This window comes from Rhinoderma darwinii, chromosome 1, assembly GCF_050947455.1.
Source record: "Rhinoderma darwinii isolate aRhiDar2 chromosome 1, aRhiDar2.hap1, whole genome shotgun sequence".
In the NCBI taxonomy this organism is placed as follows: domain Eukaryota; kingdom Metazoa; phylum Chordata; class Amphibia; order Anura; family Rhinodermatidae; genus Rhinoderma; species Rhinoderma darwinii.
Genome location: NC_134687.1, coordinates 499782062 through 499802176, shown reverse-complemented (window position 1 = coordinate 499802176; position 20115 = coordinate 499782062). Strand labels below are relative to the sequence as shown.

At 37.3% G+C, this 20115-nt stretch overlaps 1 protein-coding gene across 1 annotated transcript in view; it reads right to left on the bottom strand.

Annotated features, from left to right (window-relative positions):
* FBN2 (fibrillin 2) overlaps window positions 1–20115 on the bottom strand; it is a 261472-nt gene that overhangs the window by 77415 nt on the left and 163942 nt on the right. The window contains exons 23-33 of the mRNA XM_075835832.1: window positions 19936–20061; window positions 17589–17816; window positions 16676–16801; window positions 16456–16584; window positions 14733–14858; window positions 13972–14097; window positions 13168–13290; window positions 9269–9394; window positions 5580–5705; window positions 3155–3277; window positions 630–752 (exon numbers count right to left, since the gene is read on the bottom strand). Coding sequence (XP_075691947.1) covers window positions 630–752; window positions 3155–3277; window positions 5580–5705; window positions 9269–9394; window positions 13168–13290; window positions 13972–14097; window positions 14733–14858; window positions 16456–16584; window positions 16676–16801; window positions 17589–17816; window positions 19936–20061 — 1482 coding nt within the window. The remainder of the gene's footprint in view (window positions 1–629; window positions 753–3154; window positions 3278–5579; window positions 5706–9268; window positions 9395–13167; window positions 13291–13971; window positions 14098–14732; window positions 14859–16455; window positions 16585–16675; window positions 16802–17588; window positions 17817–19935; window positions 20062–20115) is intronic.

Sequence of the window (20115 nt, the reverse complement as noted above, 5' to 3'; positions counted from 1 at the left end):
TGGCCAATGTATGGAACTGTTATCTGGGCACCATACTGTATAGAACTTATAACTAGGAGCAAATTGTGGGGGGTAACGACAGATGGTACCGCACAGGGCACTATCCAATGTAAAACTGGCCCCGATGACTCCCTTTATGAACTGCATAATGAAAGTACAATTACAATAAGAAAAAAAGAATAAGATCTGTCAACACGAACACATCTGTTTGTTTCCTGGTAAAAGTGTTAAAACAAATTTAAAAAATGCAAAAAGTTAATGAAGATATATCACAAAGATGCTAGATTTTGCATTTGCTAATAATAAAGCTACCATTAAGCACAGGAACATAGTGAAATTATGCTACTATGTTATTTATTTTTCTTTTGCAATCCATACACTTCCATTTTACAGAACTCCCCCCATACACTACAGTTCCTGACCATGCAGGCATATGACAATGACACACAAGGTAAGCTTCACAAACCCTTCGGAAGACCACTTTTCGAAGCAATTTTGTGTGGTTCTCTTAAAGAGGTTTCACTGTCTACTACTGCTCAAGTCTACTAGTATCTTTAATGATGTAGTAAATATTACTTTTGTTTGCTATAAAAAAAAGTTTGTACAAGAAATGACTATATTAGTTTCACCTGAACATGTAAATCCATCGCCAGTATAGCCTTCAATGCAGGAGCACCTGTATGATCCAGGGGTGTTTAGACAATTGGCAGAAATGCTGCAGCTGTGAGTTCCATTGGAGCATTCATCAAGGTCTGTTTGCAAAAATAGTTGTTAGTTGGAAAGTTTGGAATATGAAACTCCAAAATGACATGCTGTGTAGAAACATCTCCTTCATAGGCCCATAGGCTAAAAGGAGTAGCAATACAGTTTGAGACTATTACTTAAGCATCCACTATAGTTGTGACTCACAAGCTGCCTTAATGCTTTCTCATAAGGCAAAAAGCGGCTAAAGAATACTGTCTGTGACCTATAGGGAATATACAACGATTTGTCGGGCAACCAAATGTCACTGTGGAGCCCTAGACTTATGCTATATATATATTTTTTTATATATATATATATATATATATATTTTATATGTATATATATATATATATATATATATATATATATATATATATATATATATATATAGATAAACAAATGGATCCAGCAGCACCGGTATAGTGAGGGTGCAAGCCAACGAGATCAGACCAAAATCCAAATGGTATACAATGCAAAAAATAGGCAGCACTCCGTTCAGGTAAAAGTGAAAAAGAGGGTACTTTATTGTCCCATAAACAGTAGCAACGTTTCAGCTCCTTCCACTGGAGCCTTTCTCAAGCCAGGCTATATGTATATATATATATATATATATATATATATATATATATATATATATATATATATATATATATATATATATATATATATATATACTACCGTTCAAAAGTTTAGGGTCACTTAGAAATTTCCTTATTTTTGCAAAAAAAGCACAGTTTTTTTCAATGAAGATAACATTAAATTAATCAGAAATACACTCTATACATTGTTAATGTGCTAAATGACTATTCTAGCTGCAAACGTCTGGTTTTAATGCAATATCTACATAGGTGTATAGAGGCCCATTTCCAGCAACCATCACTCCAGTGTTCTAATGGTACATTGTGTTTGCTAACTGTGTTAGAAGGCTAATGGATGATTATAAAACACTTGAAAACCCTTGTGCAATTATGTTAGCACCGCTGTAAACAGTTTTGCTGTTTAGAGGAGCTATAAAACTGACCTTCCTTTGAGCTAGTTGAGAATCTGGAGCATTACATTTGTGGGTTCGATTAAAATCTCAAAATGGCTACAAAAAGAGAGCTTTCATGTGAAACTCGACAGTCTATTCTTGTTCTTGGAAATGAAGGCTATTCCATGCAAGAAATTGCCAAGAAACTGAAGATTTCCTACAACGGTGTGTACTACTCCCTTCAGAGGACAGCACAAACAGGCTCTAACCAGAGTAGAAAGAGAAGTGGGAGGCCCCGCTGCACAACTGAGCAACAAGACAAGTACATTAGAGTCTCTAGTATGAGAAATAGACGCCTCACAGGTCCTCAACTGGCAGCTTCATTAAATAGTACCCGCAAAACGCCAGTGTCAACATCTACAGTGAAGAGGCGACTCCGGGATGCTGGCCTTCAGGGCAGAGTGGCAAAGAAAAAGCCATATCTGAGACTGGCTAATAAAAGGAAAAGATTAATTTGGGCAAAAGCACACAGACATTGGACAGAGGAAGATTGGAAAAAAGTGTTATGGACAGACGAATCGAAGTTTGAGGTGTTTGGATCACACAGAAGAACATTTGTGAGACGCAGAACAACTGAAAAGATGCTGGAAGAGTGCCTGACGCCATCTGTCAAGCATGGTGGAGGTAATGTGATGGTCTGGGGTTGCTTTGGTGCTGGTAAAGTGGGAGATTTGTACAAGGTAAAAGGGATTTTGAATAAGGAAGGCTATCACTCCATTTTGCAACGCCATGCCATACCCTGTGGACAGCGCTTGATTGGAGCCAATTTCATCCTACAACAGGACAATGACCCAAAGCAGACCTCCAAATTATGCAAGAACTATTTAGGGAAGAAGCAGGCAGCTGGTATTCTATCTGTAATGGAGTGGCCAGCGCAGTCACCAGATATCAACCCCATAGAGCTGTTGTGGGAGCAGCTTGACCGTATGCTACGCAAGAAGTGCCCATCAAGCCAATCCAACTTGTGGGAGGGGCTTCTGGAAGCATGGGGTGAAATTTCTCCCGATTACCTCAGCAAATTAACAGCTAGAATGCCAAAGGTCTGCAATGCTGTAATTGCTGCAAATGGAGCATTCTTTGACGAAAGCAAAGTTTGAAGGAGAAAATTATTATTTCAAATAAAAATCTTTATTTCTAACCTTGTCAATGTCTTGACTATATATTCTAGTCATTTTGCAACTCATTTGATAAATATAAGTGTGAGTTTTAATGGAAAACACAAAATTGTCTCGGTGACCCCAAACTTTTGAACGGTAGTGTATATATATACATTTTATGTGCAACCTACAACACCCACAGGGAGGAGAGCAGTTATCATTTGAACTACTGTCTGGAAATAAAGCAAAATATCTATGTTTTCAGTTTCATGGTTATGCCTACCATGGCATGTGATGCCGTTGCCAATCCAGCCTTCCTTGCAAGAACATTTAAAGCTTCCTGGTACATTCAGACATGTAGCATGTAGGTCACAGTTGTGAGCACCAATCTCACACTCATCCACATCTGAAAGAATATAGAAATATTAAGCAATATGAGGTTTGGAAATGAAATAGTTATAATATGACACAAAGCCACTGTGCCTTAAACCCATCTGGATTTAACCTCATTTATAGATGATCATCATCAGGTCTATCATACTAGTACCTGGACGTTCAAGGGAAACCATCTTGTGTTTCTTTTAAAGAAAACCAACAGAAAGCAAACAAATTGATACAAAATAACATAATGCAGACTAAACATTGGGGACTAACTAAATGGACTGCATGGGCCTAACAATAATAATTTATTTCTACATTGCACTACAAAACACAATGAGGGATATTTAATAGTCCTAGTGCGCCATGTAAGCGGTACACCAGAATCTTTACTCATTTAGTGTTGGCCAAATTCATCAACAGGACAAATGCCCTAGTGATGAATCTGACATAAGCTAAAAACAATGCCAGGGTAATAAATACGTCACGTTCATCGCAACTTTGAAGCCCAATTACTTTTTCTGTGACATTCATATGTGTTGGAAAAAGTAGCAGATGGGCTTCTTAAATATACACCGATATGTCTGCCCCAATGTAGTTTGTTATATTTATTAGTAGATTTCTAATTCTGTATTCCCATGAGGCTCTCATCACTTTCTGATTTTCCTTATGAGTTTATAGAAATAATAACCCTAGTTTACCCATCATTATCTGGTTATTGATCAATAATTAAAATTATTATAAGGTGCCTACTAATCCTATTAAAATGCTAAAAATGAATTATTGTTTTACTAGCTGGATTTTACATTATTTTCCCTATTTTTTTCAAAGTACATGTAGAGAATAACTTTTTTGTGTAAAAAAAAACCTGGAAAAAATTCCATACAAAAATTGCATACATAAGCCATGAGTAAGCTGAAGAATCATTTTCCCTAAATGTTTAATGTTTTTACAAAATGTACATTACTGTTTAGATGGTTTTTATTTAATTACTAGCCAACTCCTTGTACAACCTTGTGGTTTTTCTCAGGCAATGGCAAAAAAAATATATTCCAGATTTTGTGAGAATAGTGGCAGGTGCGTCAACATACCTCTTATATAAATACAATGAAGGTCAACCAGTGAATATAATACTGCAAAGTCTGTTCGTTTAGTGATTTAGTAAAATGTATAGAGATTTAGTAAAACGTATAAGTTCAGTATAAAGTAAAACACTTTTGTTTCTTTAAAGGAGATGTCCAGGATTATAGAAAAGGTATTTTTTTTTTTTTGTGTGGAAACGGCACTACTCTGATTTATAGACTATACCATAACTTCAAGGTAGTGGGCTTAGCTGCAATACCCCATAAAGCCTGTGGACAAAAGTATTGCAGTTTCTCGACATAAAAACAGAAACATAGACAACCCTTTTAAGAGCATTTCCTCCTAGAATAAAACAGGTGTCTTCTTCTGTAAAACATTATATTTAGCCATTTCTTAACTATGTTTGTTTTTTTGGAAGCAGTGTTTGGTAACCAATGGGGTAATCATTGCAATTCGCACAAGGGTTGACAGCAAAGAACGGACACTTAAATGACTTGAATTTTCTTAGTCATGAAATGCTAAATCCACTATTCATGTATGACTACATAACTAGACAGATTTATCATTTGGTATTCTACGAATCCGTTTTTCACTCTTTTGATCTGAGTTTAAGAAAGAAAAATGCTACTTGTGATAGTGGCGTCTACTTTGTTACTTTGTGCGAGAGGAAGTGGTACTCCATCACTTCCTGGAAACTATATTAGTCTAGTGACACTTTTCTGACCATTAACCCCAATTCATTTCAGCTGCCATAAAGCACATACACCCTGCTGCACTGTTTATACAGGAAATACAAGAAAGAAATGTGTACCTCCAGTATGACCATCCCCAGGGAAGGTTTAAAAATAAAAAATAAATAGCTACAACATTTAAAAAAAATGAGAAACAAAATTTTCTCTTCTACAGACTTACATTTAATTAATAAAACTAAAATAAATACACGACAAGAAAGTTTTTACCCATTACCCTGTGCATTTTCCCATAGTCATGCAAGCCAGTAAGCAGTTAATCCCACTACCATGCACATGCAAGCCGCAAATATCACAGACAAGCTTCTCCATCTTATGTGCTCATTACATGCAAATCCATGCTGGTAAGAAAAAACCGAGCAAGACACCAAGGTCATGGTAGAAAGACTTTATTAGATCTGATGAAAAACAGAATATGGAAAAAGATAACAGGTGTGTCCAAATGGACGTGCAGTGCTCACATGTGGAATTACAGAAAGTAGAAAATTCATGGTATACCTGTACATCCAGTTGTTCCCTTTTTCACTGAATACCCCACCTGACAGTGACATACAAAGGATCCTTTTGTGTTCTCACATTCACCAAACATGCAGATGTTTGAATTGATGTCACATTCATTAACGTCTGTAGGGAGAAGAAAGTTGACATTTGCTAAGATAATAATCAGTGCAATAAATCATCGTGATATGGAATGAGAATCAATATCTCAATTATAGTAATAGGTTTGTGTCCGAACTGGAACTAGACAGTTACAATGCTATTCTCATTATAATGCACTCCCTCCATTTATATCTGTATGAAGACACTAATCAATAGATGTGCAGTAAAATATAATCACATAGGAATGTGAAGGTACGTTACAATCTCATGTCTTTTGGGACAGACGGACTGTTTCCAGATGTCTGCTATTGGCGAAAACAGGGATTTGACATGTTCGATTTTTACCTGTCCTACACTTTGCTTCCCCCAGGGTAAGTGACGCCAGAGATATTTGGCAGCAGTTTATTGTCTTCCCTTTATAGAAATAACATGCTAAGTTGAACAGACATGTTACTGGCGGAGTTCAGAAAGATATCTGTATTATTTCTACAGCTATCTTTAAACAACCATGGAAATGTTGTTTCGTTTAGATGTATATGTCGAATTCAGTATGTCACATAGATGACAGATTTCCTAAACCAGCCTTTAGTCTGCTGAAGTGTAGTAGGGAAGTTATAGGGAAATGTATTATTATTATTATTATTATTATTATTATTATTATTATTATATTATATACAATATATGATTAAAGTGGTTATAAAGGCAGAAATTCCCTTTAATCTGCTAATACCTATCAGAGGTATGAAATATGCACCTGACTGTAAGCTCACAGCTCATAAACAGCAAGCTTGATGATAACTCTTCTGCTCGGCTCAGTAGATGAATTCATTTATGGCAAGGAGTGTTTAAGTAATGTTAGGGTATGTGCACACGAGGGCGTCCGTAACGGCTGAAATTACGGGGATGTTTCAGTCTGAAAACATCCCCGTAATTTCAGCCGTAACGGCATGTGCAGGCGCTTGAACGCCGCGTCAATTACGGACGTAATTGACGCTGCTATTCATTGGAGTCAATGAATAACGGCTCCAATTACGGCCAAAGAAGTGACAGGTCACTTCTTTGACGCGGGCGTCTATTTACGCGCCGTCATTTGACAGCGGCGCGGAAATTACGCCTCGTGTGAACAGACAAACGTCTGCCCATTGCTTTCAATGGGCAGATGCTTGTCAGCGTAATTGAGGCGCTATTTTCGGACGTAATTTAGGGCAAAAACGCCCGATTTACGTCCGTACATAGGCCGTGTGAACATACCCTTACGATGAAGAAACAGGAAGGTGTTGAAAAGTAGACGTTGAATCATAATGACTGTATACATCTCTCTCTCTTAAAGGAAAAATCTTCTATTATCGGTTAAGATGAGTTCTTTTTGAGCACTTTAAGAGATATAACATTGTAATATAGATGTATAACAAATGATATGCCCAAGAGGAGATCAATGGGACTGTGTTTAGTTGCATAGGGGTTTCTGTGTATGCAGTTCTCAGACAGAGCTGTTCAGCTACAGTGTGTAGCTCGTTTTGAGAACTGCAAACATAGACGTGGATATGTAAAATATGCTTTATACGATGTAAGGCCTGACCAAACCTATGTTATATCAATCTTATACATATTAAACCTTTAGGAATCTGTGCTATTTCAACACCAACAAACATGTCAATTCTTTTTAAGACGGCTTCACCATTGCTTAGTATACATAAGCATATCATTGACATAAAATGTTTATCTTTACTCTAGCATAACAAATAGTTAAATGTGAATGAAATATCCAATGGTGTGCCAAGTCAGTAATCTGTTTTCCTTCATTTTGAAAAGCGCTGGGAAAGTTTTCTCCAATATTTGAAGCTAGCTGGTTAGCCTGTGTGTAGATCTTTTTATAAGGGGTTAAGGGCATTCAGTGCTTCTCATAAATCCACGACATCACCAGCATCTGGATTACTGTAAGTCAAATGTAGAATAGGATAAACACTGGGCCATGGAGGTGACAAGACTTTTTCCAATGAAATAGCTCAAAGGAAAAGATTCAATGTCCAGGCCGCCAGGGGATTGCTTTACCTGTACACTTTCCAGTACATCATGCATTTTCACATGGGATAATTGATACCATCCCTTACTAATACGAAGCGGGTGCAATTAAAAACTGTCTAAGGATTTAAGTATACATCAGCAAGACTACTGAAAGGGCAGCAAGTCAACCCGCACGTAATTAGTGGGAAATACAAGTGACGACAGTCATAATAAACTAATAGTATGTGACTAATAACGCTACAGCACTACATTCGTTTTCAATTACAATTCAACTTTGCTCTAGTTATATCTTCAAGTAATGTAATGCAGCATTCGGGTCTATTGTAAGTTTATGGTCGGGTTTTAATGCTCTTTTTCATTTTGACTTCTTATTAAATAATAATTTTAACAGAACGTAATATTCTGGTGAATAAAAATAATTGAAAATAAAGAAGAGAGAATTGTATGAACGCAATGTTTCATTTATAAAGATATTCTAAATAATAATTACTAATTTAGTACGTTATTTTTTGCCATCATGGCCAGATTAGGGTTGGTGATACGGTCCCATCTGACCTCCTATCGTAGCCCCTTGTAGGATAGGTGGTTGCGGTGAATGGTGGTGTAGGGAGCCAAATATACACGATGCGTATTACGTGCGGATTTGTCACTCGTATTTTCGGGTGGCAAATCCGCATTGTAATACAGTACCAGCAAAGTAAATGAGATATCAAAAAATCTCATCCACATGTTGCCTTTTTTTCCCGCACGTAAATTGACCTGCGGTGCGTATTTTAAAATCCGCAGGATGTCCATTTATCTTGGGTTTCTGCTTGAAAATTGTATGTAACTAGTTTTAAAAGAAAACACACCAAAACTGCAGCATAAAAACGCACCTATTTCCGCATCAAAATGTAGAAACCGCACCTAAAACCGCATAAAAAACATTACATGCGGAATTTACCTGCGGAACTACCTGTGTATACCTGCGGTTTTCACGCAGATTTTCTGCACCAAATTCTGCAATGTGTGCATTTAGCCTAAGGCTGGGTTCACACGACCATGTTACGTCCGTAATGTACGGAACGTATTTCGGCCGGAAGACCCGGACCGAACACACTGCAGGGGGCCGGGCTCCTAGCATCATAGTGATGTACGACGCTTCTTTATAGGAACAATATTTTCCAAGAAACTGGTATTTGTATACAATGCTCCCCTGTATTTATATCAACCAGATACAAATAGAAAATAAAGGTAAATTTGATGTTTGTTCAGTAAATCTAAATTAGGACAACCAACATGTAAGATTTTTCAATTTTTTTTTTTATTTTAATTGCATTTAACTTGATACATTGATGCCAAGTACTTTTTTTAGTCGTAAGTAAAAACAGTTAGATATCTTGCCTTGCTTTAATCTTATATGGTTACAAATATGGCACAAGTGCCTTAGTAAGCAAGAATATATTTAAGGTACCTTAAAAGTAGAGTTTTGCAGGAGAGTTGTTACTATTCCAGACTATTGATCTGCTTTCGGAGAGAAGGCTGAAGGATTTTTGGTCTTGTGTTAGCAGCAATTCACTTACCTATGCAAGTTTTCAAGTCAATGCTCGCCATAAATCCATCATAGCAGAGACAGCGGTACTCTCCTGGAATGTTGGTACACTGTCCTCCATCACAGATATCAGGGTTGTCTTCACATTCATCAATATCTAGAAAACATGCGTTTAAATAGTCACTTTATACAATATCAGATTTTCCATGACAGTATGAGCTGAAGAAGTATATCATATTAAGTTTCATGTAAGGCATTGTAGCCAACAGTTTAAAATAATTTCCAGGATCTTTTTTGCACAGAGTACCAGATCTTACCAAGTTAGATACTCACTTGGACAGCCTTATGGCAATAAATTCCACCTTATGAAATAATCATTAAATTCAATATTATATGTCTTTTTGAAATTATACATAGTCATGGTCAGGAAACCAATTGGAAAAAAGGTTGTGAGGAATTGCTGCACATTTTAGCAGTTGCCAAAACCCAACTGCACTCTGGTGTAGTTGAGGTCTTCTTGTATGGGTAAGACTCTGTTCACATCTGTGTCCTGGATTCCATTTATAATAAGAAACCAGGATGCATTGTGGATGATGGATACCACTGGCTTCCACTGGCCCCCATTGACATAATGGGGTCTGTTGGGTTCCATTGTGGTGTCTGTAGTTTTGATGGGAAGTATAGTACTGCATGCAGTACTATTCTTCCTGTCAAATCTGACGAGATCTGTGACGTAGACAACGAACGTTGCTGATTTACCATTTGATAACTATTAGGATTTGTTAAAGGTCAGGATTTGTGTCACTGCTTTTATTTTATATTGCAATGATGGAGAGTTTTCTGAGAGCCAAATTCTCTAAATCCATAACCTGCCAGTAAAAAAGTTCTAGATATTGCTATTCTACGGTTTCTAAGCAAAATTAAAGGAGACAAGTCCCCCAATACACAGATTCTAGCATCTGGTATAATGCTACATTTATATACATTATTTAAATATTTGATGAAATCTGACCAACACCCCAATAATAAGAGACAGTACCAGACCATATAAGTGGTATCCGCCTCACAGTCAGCACATCTCTTACATCCTATTTCTCTTTCTGGATACATTTATTAAGTCTGAGTGCTCAGCTGCTTCGTGTCTGTTCGACTTTTTCCAGAAATAAATGTATCGGTGTATGGACTTAATACAAAGTCTATAAGCCTGCACACCGATACATCGGCTTTCCAGAAAAAGCCGAACAGAAACTAAGCAGTTGAGCACTCACATGAACATTTCAGCTGCTTCGTTCTAGCGATTGGTGGGGGTCTCAGTGCTCGGACCCCCACCAATACAAACTTCTGACATGTCACTATGACATGTCAGAAGTTTGTCGAACATTTAGCTACACTTTAACTTTGAAGACTACTTTAGTTTACATACAGAATTACTCTACATGAAAAACGATGTAACTTATGGCCCTGTTACACGGGCCAATTGTCTCGTTGATCGGTGCTCGTTTTCACAGCCCACGTCGGGCTGTGTAAAAGGACCCTAAGCCTTTAATACAAGCCTTTGCTCTAGATCAGAACAATATAAATAAAGCATTGTATTTACAAAATCACTGTACTTTTATGTAGATTTTATCTATATACTGTGTGGTGTTCAATGGTGAAGACACACTCTCTTCATCTCAAATAGCATCAGGTATATGTTATAGTCTCAATGAATAACTTTTACTGATATTTATACTGTGTTTAACAATGTTTTTTTTATTTATTATTACTGAAGTATATAAATTACACCAATGCTTGAAGGGCGTGAATGACTAAATTAAAGACTTGGTATGGACCCAAAAGCAAAAATGATCTTATAAAAAAAAGCGTTGTACAGGAATAGAAAAAAATGTCTGCTTTCCTTCAAAAATAGTGCCACATCTGTCCACAGATTGTGTGTTGTGTGTCAGGTGCGTTGCTGTTGCTAAAAGAAAGCAACAATGCTTTTCTAATTCTGTACAACCCCTTTAACTGTAGGCACTTCTGTCGGCATAAGAGTGAGCAATGGTTAAAGAGGGATACAGTTCAAAAAGGCCAATTGCTTACAACTTAAGCTGGCCATAGACATAGTGATAATCCTTAGGGCATGCCCACACGTGGCGGATTTCCTCCGCAACTGTCCGCATCAATTCAATGCCGCACAGAATCTGCGTTGCAGATTCTGTGGCGGATCTGCCCAAAATGTGCAGTAAATTGATGCAGACTAGCTGCTGCGGACTGCGGTAAAAGTGCTTCCCTTCTCTCTATCAGTGCAGGATAGAGAGAAGGGCCAGCACTTTCCCTAGTGAAAGTAAACGAATTTCATACTTACCGGCCGTTGTCTTGGTGACGCGTCCCTCTTTCGGCATCCAGCCCGACCTCCCTGGATGACGCGGCAGTCCATGTGACCGCTGCAGCCTGTGATTGGCTGCAGCCGTCACTTAGACTGAAACGTCATCCTGGGAAGCCGGACTGGAGACAGAAGCAGGGAGTTCTCGGTAAGTATGAACTTCTATTTTTTTTACAGGTTGCTGTATATTGGGATCGGTAGTCACTGTCCAGGGTGCAGAAACAGTTACTGCCGATCGCTTAACTCTTTCAGCACCCTGGACAGTGACTATTTACTGACGTCTCCTAGCAACGCTCCCGTAATTACGGGAGCCCCATTGACTTCCTCAGTCTGGCTGTAGACCTAGAAATACATAGGTCCAGCCAGAATGAAGAAATGTCATGTCAAAAAAGCAAGACGCATTCGCAGCACACATAACATGTGCATGACAGCTGCGGACTTCATTGCGGAAATTCGAATCTCCATTGAAGTCAATGGAGAAATTCCGCCATGAGTCTGCAACCAGTCCGCCACAACTCCGCAACATCCATTGCATGCTGCGGACACCAAATTCCGCACCGCAGCCTATGCTCCGCAGCGGAATTTTCAGCCTCGTCTAAACGAACCCTACTAAATGAAAGTTGTAATCAATGGAGAAACGGCTCCGCTGCGGATTAACGCTGCAGAGTGTCCGCAGCGGAATTCAAGAGCAATTCCGCCACATGTGGCTTTGCCCTTAATAAGTCAATCGATTTCCGGATTTTTAAGGATAATCTTTGCGTCTGTTTGAACCAACGATAATCAATGCAGACAGAATTATTGGTTGTTAGACTGATCATTCCTGCTTCAAATTTTTTTCTCAGCCGGTACTGATAAACGCAGCAAACATAGTGTTTAATTCACTCTCTCCCAAGAAAATGCATACCAACAATTTACATAAGATGGGAAATTTAATTTGTGTCCTCTTCCCAATGAACGTTCTGATTTCTGTGGCCACACCTTTATATCTACGTCCAGCTTATAGTAAAAGTTATGAATTGTACACATGGCTTAGCATCAAATATGATATGAATCCATAAAAAATTACAGCAAAGGAAAAAAAATATGGTATAAAGTGGGGAAATGTAAGTTCTAGTAATAAATATGTCAGTTACAAGCTAGTAATTGCTTTCTAGAAACACTAACACTATCATTCATTCAATATCCTGCTAGTATTGTAAACTTTTCCCAAGAAACATAAGCCTAAAATAATTGTGGTGGATTTGGCTTAGCCATTGTTATCAGGAAATAAGCATGATGAGATCACTTCACATAAATTTCACTTAGTCTTGTGCATGGGGAAATGATCTTGTCATAAAAAAAACCTCAATAGTCTTTTTTCTTTGCCTTGCGAAATATATGATCTCAAGCTTGACGAGTCAGACACAACTTTATTACTCATTCTTTTTGACATGTGGGGATAACCACAAATCTCATCTATTCTCTCTTTTTATAAGATTCATCACATCTCAGATGCTTTGTATGCCCAATCTATGTGAGTATATTTGTGTGCATAGAGTCATTGAAACAAAGGTTATCCCAGTTACCTCCACAGGTTCTTGAGTCCGGTAGTAAAGCATAGCCATCAAGGCAACTGCATTGATAACTTCCTTCTGAGTTTTCACAATGTGTATCACATCCACCATTCATTATCTTACACTCATCAATATCTGAAACAAGGAGAATATTATTTACATTTATGAGTTATGACTTATAAACTGTCCTTTTGCATTTTATTTATAGAGTCTATAAAGGAAACAGGATCCTTGAATGCAATGGGGACATGCCAAGTTAAAGATATAAGTGGCAAAACTGAGAAAAGATGGATATTGATCACTGGGCTAGAAAGAAAAGCAGGTTGTAGCAGGAAATAAAAGGAAGGACATGGGTGGCTTAGTTTAATGTGTTTTCTCTGAGTTTCGAGATGTGATTATTAAAGGTAGAGCTAGGTGGTAAAGTTTATTTATTATTGTTGTAAGTGTTGGAAGATGTAGGTGGAAGTGTTGGATGAAGCCTCCTTCCATATCGGACAAAACTGTGGATACATTTAAGAATATTGTCTTTTATAAAAAACATACATTGGACAGGCCTATTTCTATTACTAAAAATGTTCAGGATATGATCTATGGGCAGATAAGGGGATTAAGCAATAACTGAGGAGATCTACAGTATGCCTTTATCAACTGAACCACTATGTAACTATGCAGTATGGTAAGAAACTTCTAAAATCAGGAGTGCTCTTTGAAAATCAATACTATAGTATAGTATACTGTAAACCCAGTTTGATTCATTTATTGGACACCTATAGTACAGTTTACACCCCATTCCATGCACATCTCTTCTGAACTTACCAGTGCAGCCCAGTCGGTCTGGAGTGGATTGGTACCCAGGGTTACAGGAACATTGATACGTGCCAATTATATTCACACATTTTCCATTTCTGCAGAGATTTTCACTGAGTGAGCACTCATTGACATCTAGGTGAGATACCGGAAAAATGCTTAGACATACTGTACACACAGCCTCTCTGTACATGACTTATAGGCTTTGCATTTCTAGTTTCACAGTTTTGTTAATTCTACTTACAACTTGATATAGCATGCATTAATTTAGATCTGCAAAATATTTTCAGGTGTGTACAGAAATTAATGAATATCCAAAGTGATTCAAAAACCATGTACTATACATATGGAATAATGGAGATATAACAGAAGCTTGAAGTATAATGAATCCTATGTTTAGTTTTGGACTGTGTTGAAACCTTAAAATTCACTCAGATTTGGGAAAAATTATATGATTCAACCCAATTGAAATAATAAAACTGTGCCACTGTACTATTCTCATTAGACATTCTAGCTTGGAGCATGTCTGGCCAGATAGTTTATTTCTGACGGGACTGACAAACCCAGATTATGGTTATCATTTAGGAGAAGAGGCGTGTTAGAGGACAAAGAATAAATTATAATGTGAACAATTGTAAGGTTCTAGAAAATTAAATGTAATCCTCAATAGATAAAATAGTCAAACTAGGTGCTGGACATTAAATATTAATTTACCAACAAAGATTCAAATATAAGATTTCATAAGGAACATACGAAGCATCTGAACTTACCTACACAGACATCCCTGGTTGGTGTGAGCTCATGTCCAGGAGGGCAATTGCATAGAAAGCTGCCCTCTGTGTTTACACATTCTCCTCCCCTGCACAACAGAGGGTTCCGTTCACACTCATCTATGTCTGAAATGAAACATACAAAATATATAATGATTAAATAATTTTAATAATGATTAAAATGGGATAAAATTATTTTCTTATTGTACTGGCATAATGAAGTGCGACTGCAAATCTGATATATAACCAGGGACCAATATTTCTTCCCCCGATGTGTTACAGTGTCTGTACTAACTAGACACTGTAAGATGTATTCATATAAATTAAGGGATTTTCAACAACAAAAAAAGGCATTGTCAATAAATCTGAAAACACAAAATAGAAAAATATTGAGTATATTAACCCCTTAATGACCGGGCCTGAAAAGACCTTAATGACCAGCTAAATTTTTCTGTTTTTGCCTCTCTGCATTTCAGCAGCCATAACTTTTTTATTTTTTCATTGACGTGGCTGTATGAGGCCTTGTTTTATGCGAGAGAAATAGTATTTTATTTTTCACACAGTTTGGGGGTTAAAAAAAATTTTTTTACAGCGTGAATATAGGAAAAAGCGATTCTCGGAATAGTTTTTTTTGTTTATTTTTTATCCCGTTAACGTTTCACGCTAAATAACCCATTAGATTAATTCTTCAGGTTATTACGGTCGTGTAGATACCTAATATGCATAGGTTTTTTGTTTTTATTTAGTGTAGGGGCAATAAAATGTATTTAATGCAAAATAAAGACTCTTTTTGGCACTTTTTTTATTTATTTATTTGTTTTGTTACTTTTTTTTTTTTTAATCCCATCAAGGGATAACTTTATTTGTAACTTTATTTTTTACTTGTAATAAATTAGCATACTTCTGTACGCTAATACATTACACTGTGTCACTATGACACAGGCTGCTGATCGGGCAGCACATAGTGTGCCCGAACAGCAGACACACGGAACAGACAGCCCTGGGGTCCTTTGTAGGTCCCCAGGACTGACTGCAGAGGGATTCCCCGGTGTTTGATCGCATCACTGGAATCCCGGTGATTCGATCAAAGAGGGAAATTCCCTTTGATCATGCTGCGGTCGCGGACCGCGGTAATCAAAGGGTTACACAGCTGGGGTCCGAATGTTTGCCGACCCCAGCTGTGTTCAGGAGGCTGCTCTAATATCAGGAGCTGTTAGTAACAGCTCCTGCTTAGAGGATGAGCTCACACGAGCGCTCACCAGCCTGATCTGCAGCGACGCCAAAAGACGTCTCTGTAGATTAAGCACCCGCACCGCCTGACGTCAAAAGACAGTGGGTGGTCGGGAAGGTGTTAACTAAACAGAGCTTGTTATATAAATAGTAAATGCCGCCCTAGGCTATGGTCTGAACTGACCCCAAACATTCAATGATTTTACACTCAAAAATATGCATATGTTCCAATGTACATCCTATTTTCCTATAATAATTTACTCTGGACAATAATTATGCACGCACATTTAGTATGCACATGGTTTAAACTAAGAGCCTTAAAACTCTTTCTATAAATCGAGTACTTTGATAATATAAGATCAATAGCATGTGAGCAGATGATCAATGGGGAATTTGATGTTTACAGTAAACTGCATGTCTACTGGATATTGGTAAAGTGATGAACAACCACGTGAATGGAAGACAATAAAGCAAAACTTATGTTATAACTTACCCATGCAATTCTTCATCATCATGAAGCCACTTTCGAACCCTTCAAAGCAGTCACATTCAAAACTGCCAGGGGTATTCACACAAGTGCCACTACCACACAGATCAGGAGAAATGCGGCATTCATCAATATCTAAGCATAGAGATGACATAAATACATTTATTAACAGAAACTTTCACTGACATTTACATTCATAATAAAGAAAAAATATCTAAATATTTACCTGTGCAGTTCCTTTCTTCCATATCCAAAGCAAACCCATTGTTACATTTACACTTGAAGCTTCCAATTGTATTTCTACATTTTCCATTTGTACATATCCCATGGAAAGCCTTACATTCATTTATATCTGGTAAAAGGCAAATATGTAATTTTACTATCATCTCCGTATACAGTATCTTGTAAAGAATAACGTCTCATGAAAATATCAAAATCACAAGATGTAAAAACAAACGTGTCCTCTGAATTTAATTTCTTCTACAACATAAAGACAATTCTGAATATCTCATTGAATTGTTTACACAAAGCAGGAAGCCAGAAGAAATATTATGTTCCTGCTCCAGTGATATATGTCAGGTAGAAAAGTAGAGTACAGAATATTCTCTTATATCAGCGCTTAGAAAAAGATCTAGATAAAAATTTTCAAGAGACAAATATCTAATGCACACAAAATGCCACCAATTTAGCGCATTAATAAACACACCTCTGTTGAATTAGAAATAGAATTCATGTTGAAGAAATTGGGCAAAATGGTTACATTTACTCTAGAGTTGCTTTCTTAAGCCTGCAATATACATTTATGTATAAAGATAATAATAATACTAATTCTATACATTTATAAATATAGAAACAATACATTGATGCACCATATACATTCAGAGATTTTGACAATGTGAGAATGATTTTCTGTGCAAAACTTTCCTATGTATATTAACGTATTACTTGTCAGATTAATGTTTACATGGAACACGTCCCTAATAGCTATTATCTGCAGAGAAAAAAGAATCCTAAATGTCATAATTTCGGGAACTTCAGAAGTAGATGAATTTCAAATAATAATTCATGTTTAATAATTAAATATTTAAAAAATAAATGTTCTTTGCAGGTCTAATGTGACCAGCATTTGAGAATTTTACCTTTATAGAAAGGTCTCCCAGATAGAACATCTCCCCTATTGGTGAATCCAGGACCTCTTGGACAGAGGATATCGTATTCGGCAAAACCAGGTTTTGGACACTCTTCGCATTCACTGCCCCAGGCTTGTCCTACAGTACAACAGCAGGCATCCAGACGGAACCTGCCAGGAACTGGCTGAACACATTCATCTTCATCCCATTTTAGAAAACACTGCTCCATACGCAAATCTGCAAATGTGTAATTCACTGTCAACTATCTGCTTTGTTACAGTAAGAGATCCAAAAATTTGCAGAAAATGATCATGCCATGGAGATACATATAATTGGAATAAAGGCTTACACCATGATAGACTAAAACATTTACAAAATAGTATTGTACATTCTATGCAAGCAATTATATAAAATATGACATATTAAAATAGAAAATACCTATAGGAATATTTATCACTAGAAATCATTCATTACATAGTTACATAGTTACTTAGGTTGAAAAAAAAGAAATGTGTCTGTCAAGTACAACCTTTCTCAGATCAATTATACATTATTCAATGCAAAATTATTTACAACCCATATTTCCATTTGTTATTTTTAATATTGTCAGGGTATCTGCTATTACTACCTCTTGAGGTAGGGTATTTCATAGCTTGTCCATTCTAACTGCAAAGAGCCTATATTAATGTATAACAGTATAACATAACTTTTCTCCATATGTAAATAACATCCCCTGGTCCTTTGTACAGTTCTTGGAATTAATAAAATTGTGTGACAGTACTTTATATTGTCCACATATATAGTTATACATGTTAATGAAATCACCTCCATGGCGTCTTTTTTCCAAGTTGAACAAGTCTATCTATAGGAATTATAAGTCGCAGCAAGGTTTCTGTCCCATTTAATAAACTAGTTGCCCGCCTTTGAACCCTCTCTAGCTCTGCTTTATCCTTTTTACAATGTGGATGTTATCTCTTTTTTTTATACACCATAAAATCTTACTTGCTTTTACTGCTGCTACTTGACATTTAGTGCTGTTGCTTAGCTTACTTGTAACCAGGATACACAAGTCTTTCTCTTATGCTGTGATCTCTAGTTTCAATTCATTTAGTATAGTAATACTATTACTGCAGTCCTTTTGCATTACTTCATATGTTTCAACATTAAATTTCATCCATCATGTTCTTGCCCATGCTGCTAACTTATCAAGCTGAGTTTTAAGTATCCAATAAAGCTTTGAATTACCAGCAAAAACGGACACTTTACTCTTAATTCCAGCCACAAGGTCATTATTAATCCACTTTTGGTGCTCCGTAATTCTGTTGCAATTTTCTGCTGACCATACGCCACAATTGTAGTGTAACAGCTGCAGCCATGAGCCAAACATTTCCCCACATCTGACATAAAATAAAAAAACTTATATTGACCTAACCGCTCCTCTTTGCTTCTCCAATCCGGATCCCCTCAGGCTCTCTGAGAGAGGCAAAGGAAAGGTGAGGTGAGCATACATATTTTTTATTGTCTGATGGCAAAGGGGGGGGGGTCATCTGAACTGGTGGGCAAGGTACTAGGCCTGGCAAGAGCCTCTACCCTGCAATGCCCTACAGACTGAAATCTAGACTTCCGAGCGTAAATTATTTGATGGACAGCCCTGGCCTCGCCCTCTTTTGGTCAGCCACACCAGTCTTTCCAAAAGTGGGAAAACTGATGTAATTGGCCAAACGTCACAATTTTAAATGAAAATTGTGACTTTTAGGCCTTTTAGAACTTTACTATGCCAGAAAACCAGCAAAGAAAAGTTGATAAATTCCCCCCATTGAGTCAAAACTCAAGAAAAAAAACGGATACCTGGATACATAAAGGGGATGTCACTAAAAAAAAACATTCTATATACCCGTTAGTCATATAGATGTCATACAAGGCATCCCCCACTCAAAACATCCCCTCTATGATCTATAGCGGAGATCCACTAAACCTCTGCGACTCCCACTTTTGTGGACCCGACCCATGCATTATATGGAAAGCCATTCATTTATTGTTTAGCTGGCCATAATTTCCTCCTGATAGGATTGTGTTATCAACTTTTGACTTAGGCTACATTAAGACAAGCGTAGTTACCCATAGACGTGACAAACTGCAGACTAGAGTCTATCGAGGGATGCGTGACCCCCAGGAAAATAGGTAATGTCCTATTTTTTCACGGACCCTTCACATGCTCCATTGAAACAACCGTCTTGTGAACGGCCCCATTGAAATACATGACTCTGTGTGTCGGCCTTCACATGGACGAGATACACGCTCGTCTGAATGAGCCCTTACTTTTTTTCCCCAAACAAGTGAAGAAACAAATGCTTACCTAGGCACAGTCTGCCTGTTCCATCTAGAGTTAGCCCATCAGGGCATTTACAGGAAAAGGATCCCATGGAGTTGACACAAATACCATTAGGACACACACCAGGAAAGACTTCACACTCATTGACATCTAGAGGATGGCAAAATACTTAATTAGTGTTAAGTAAACTGAATGCAAAAATTA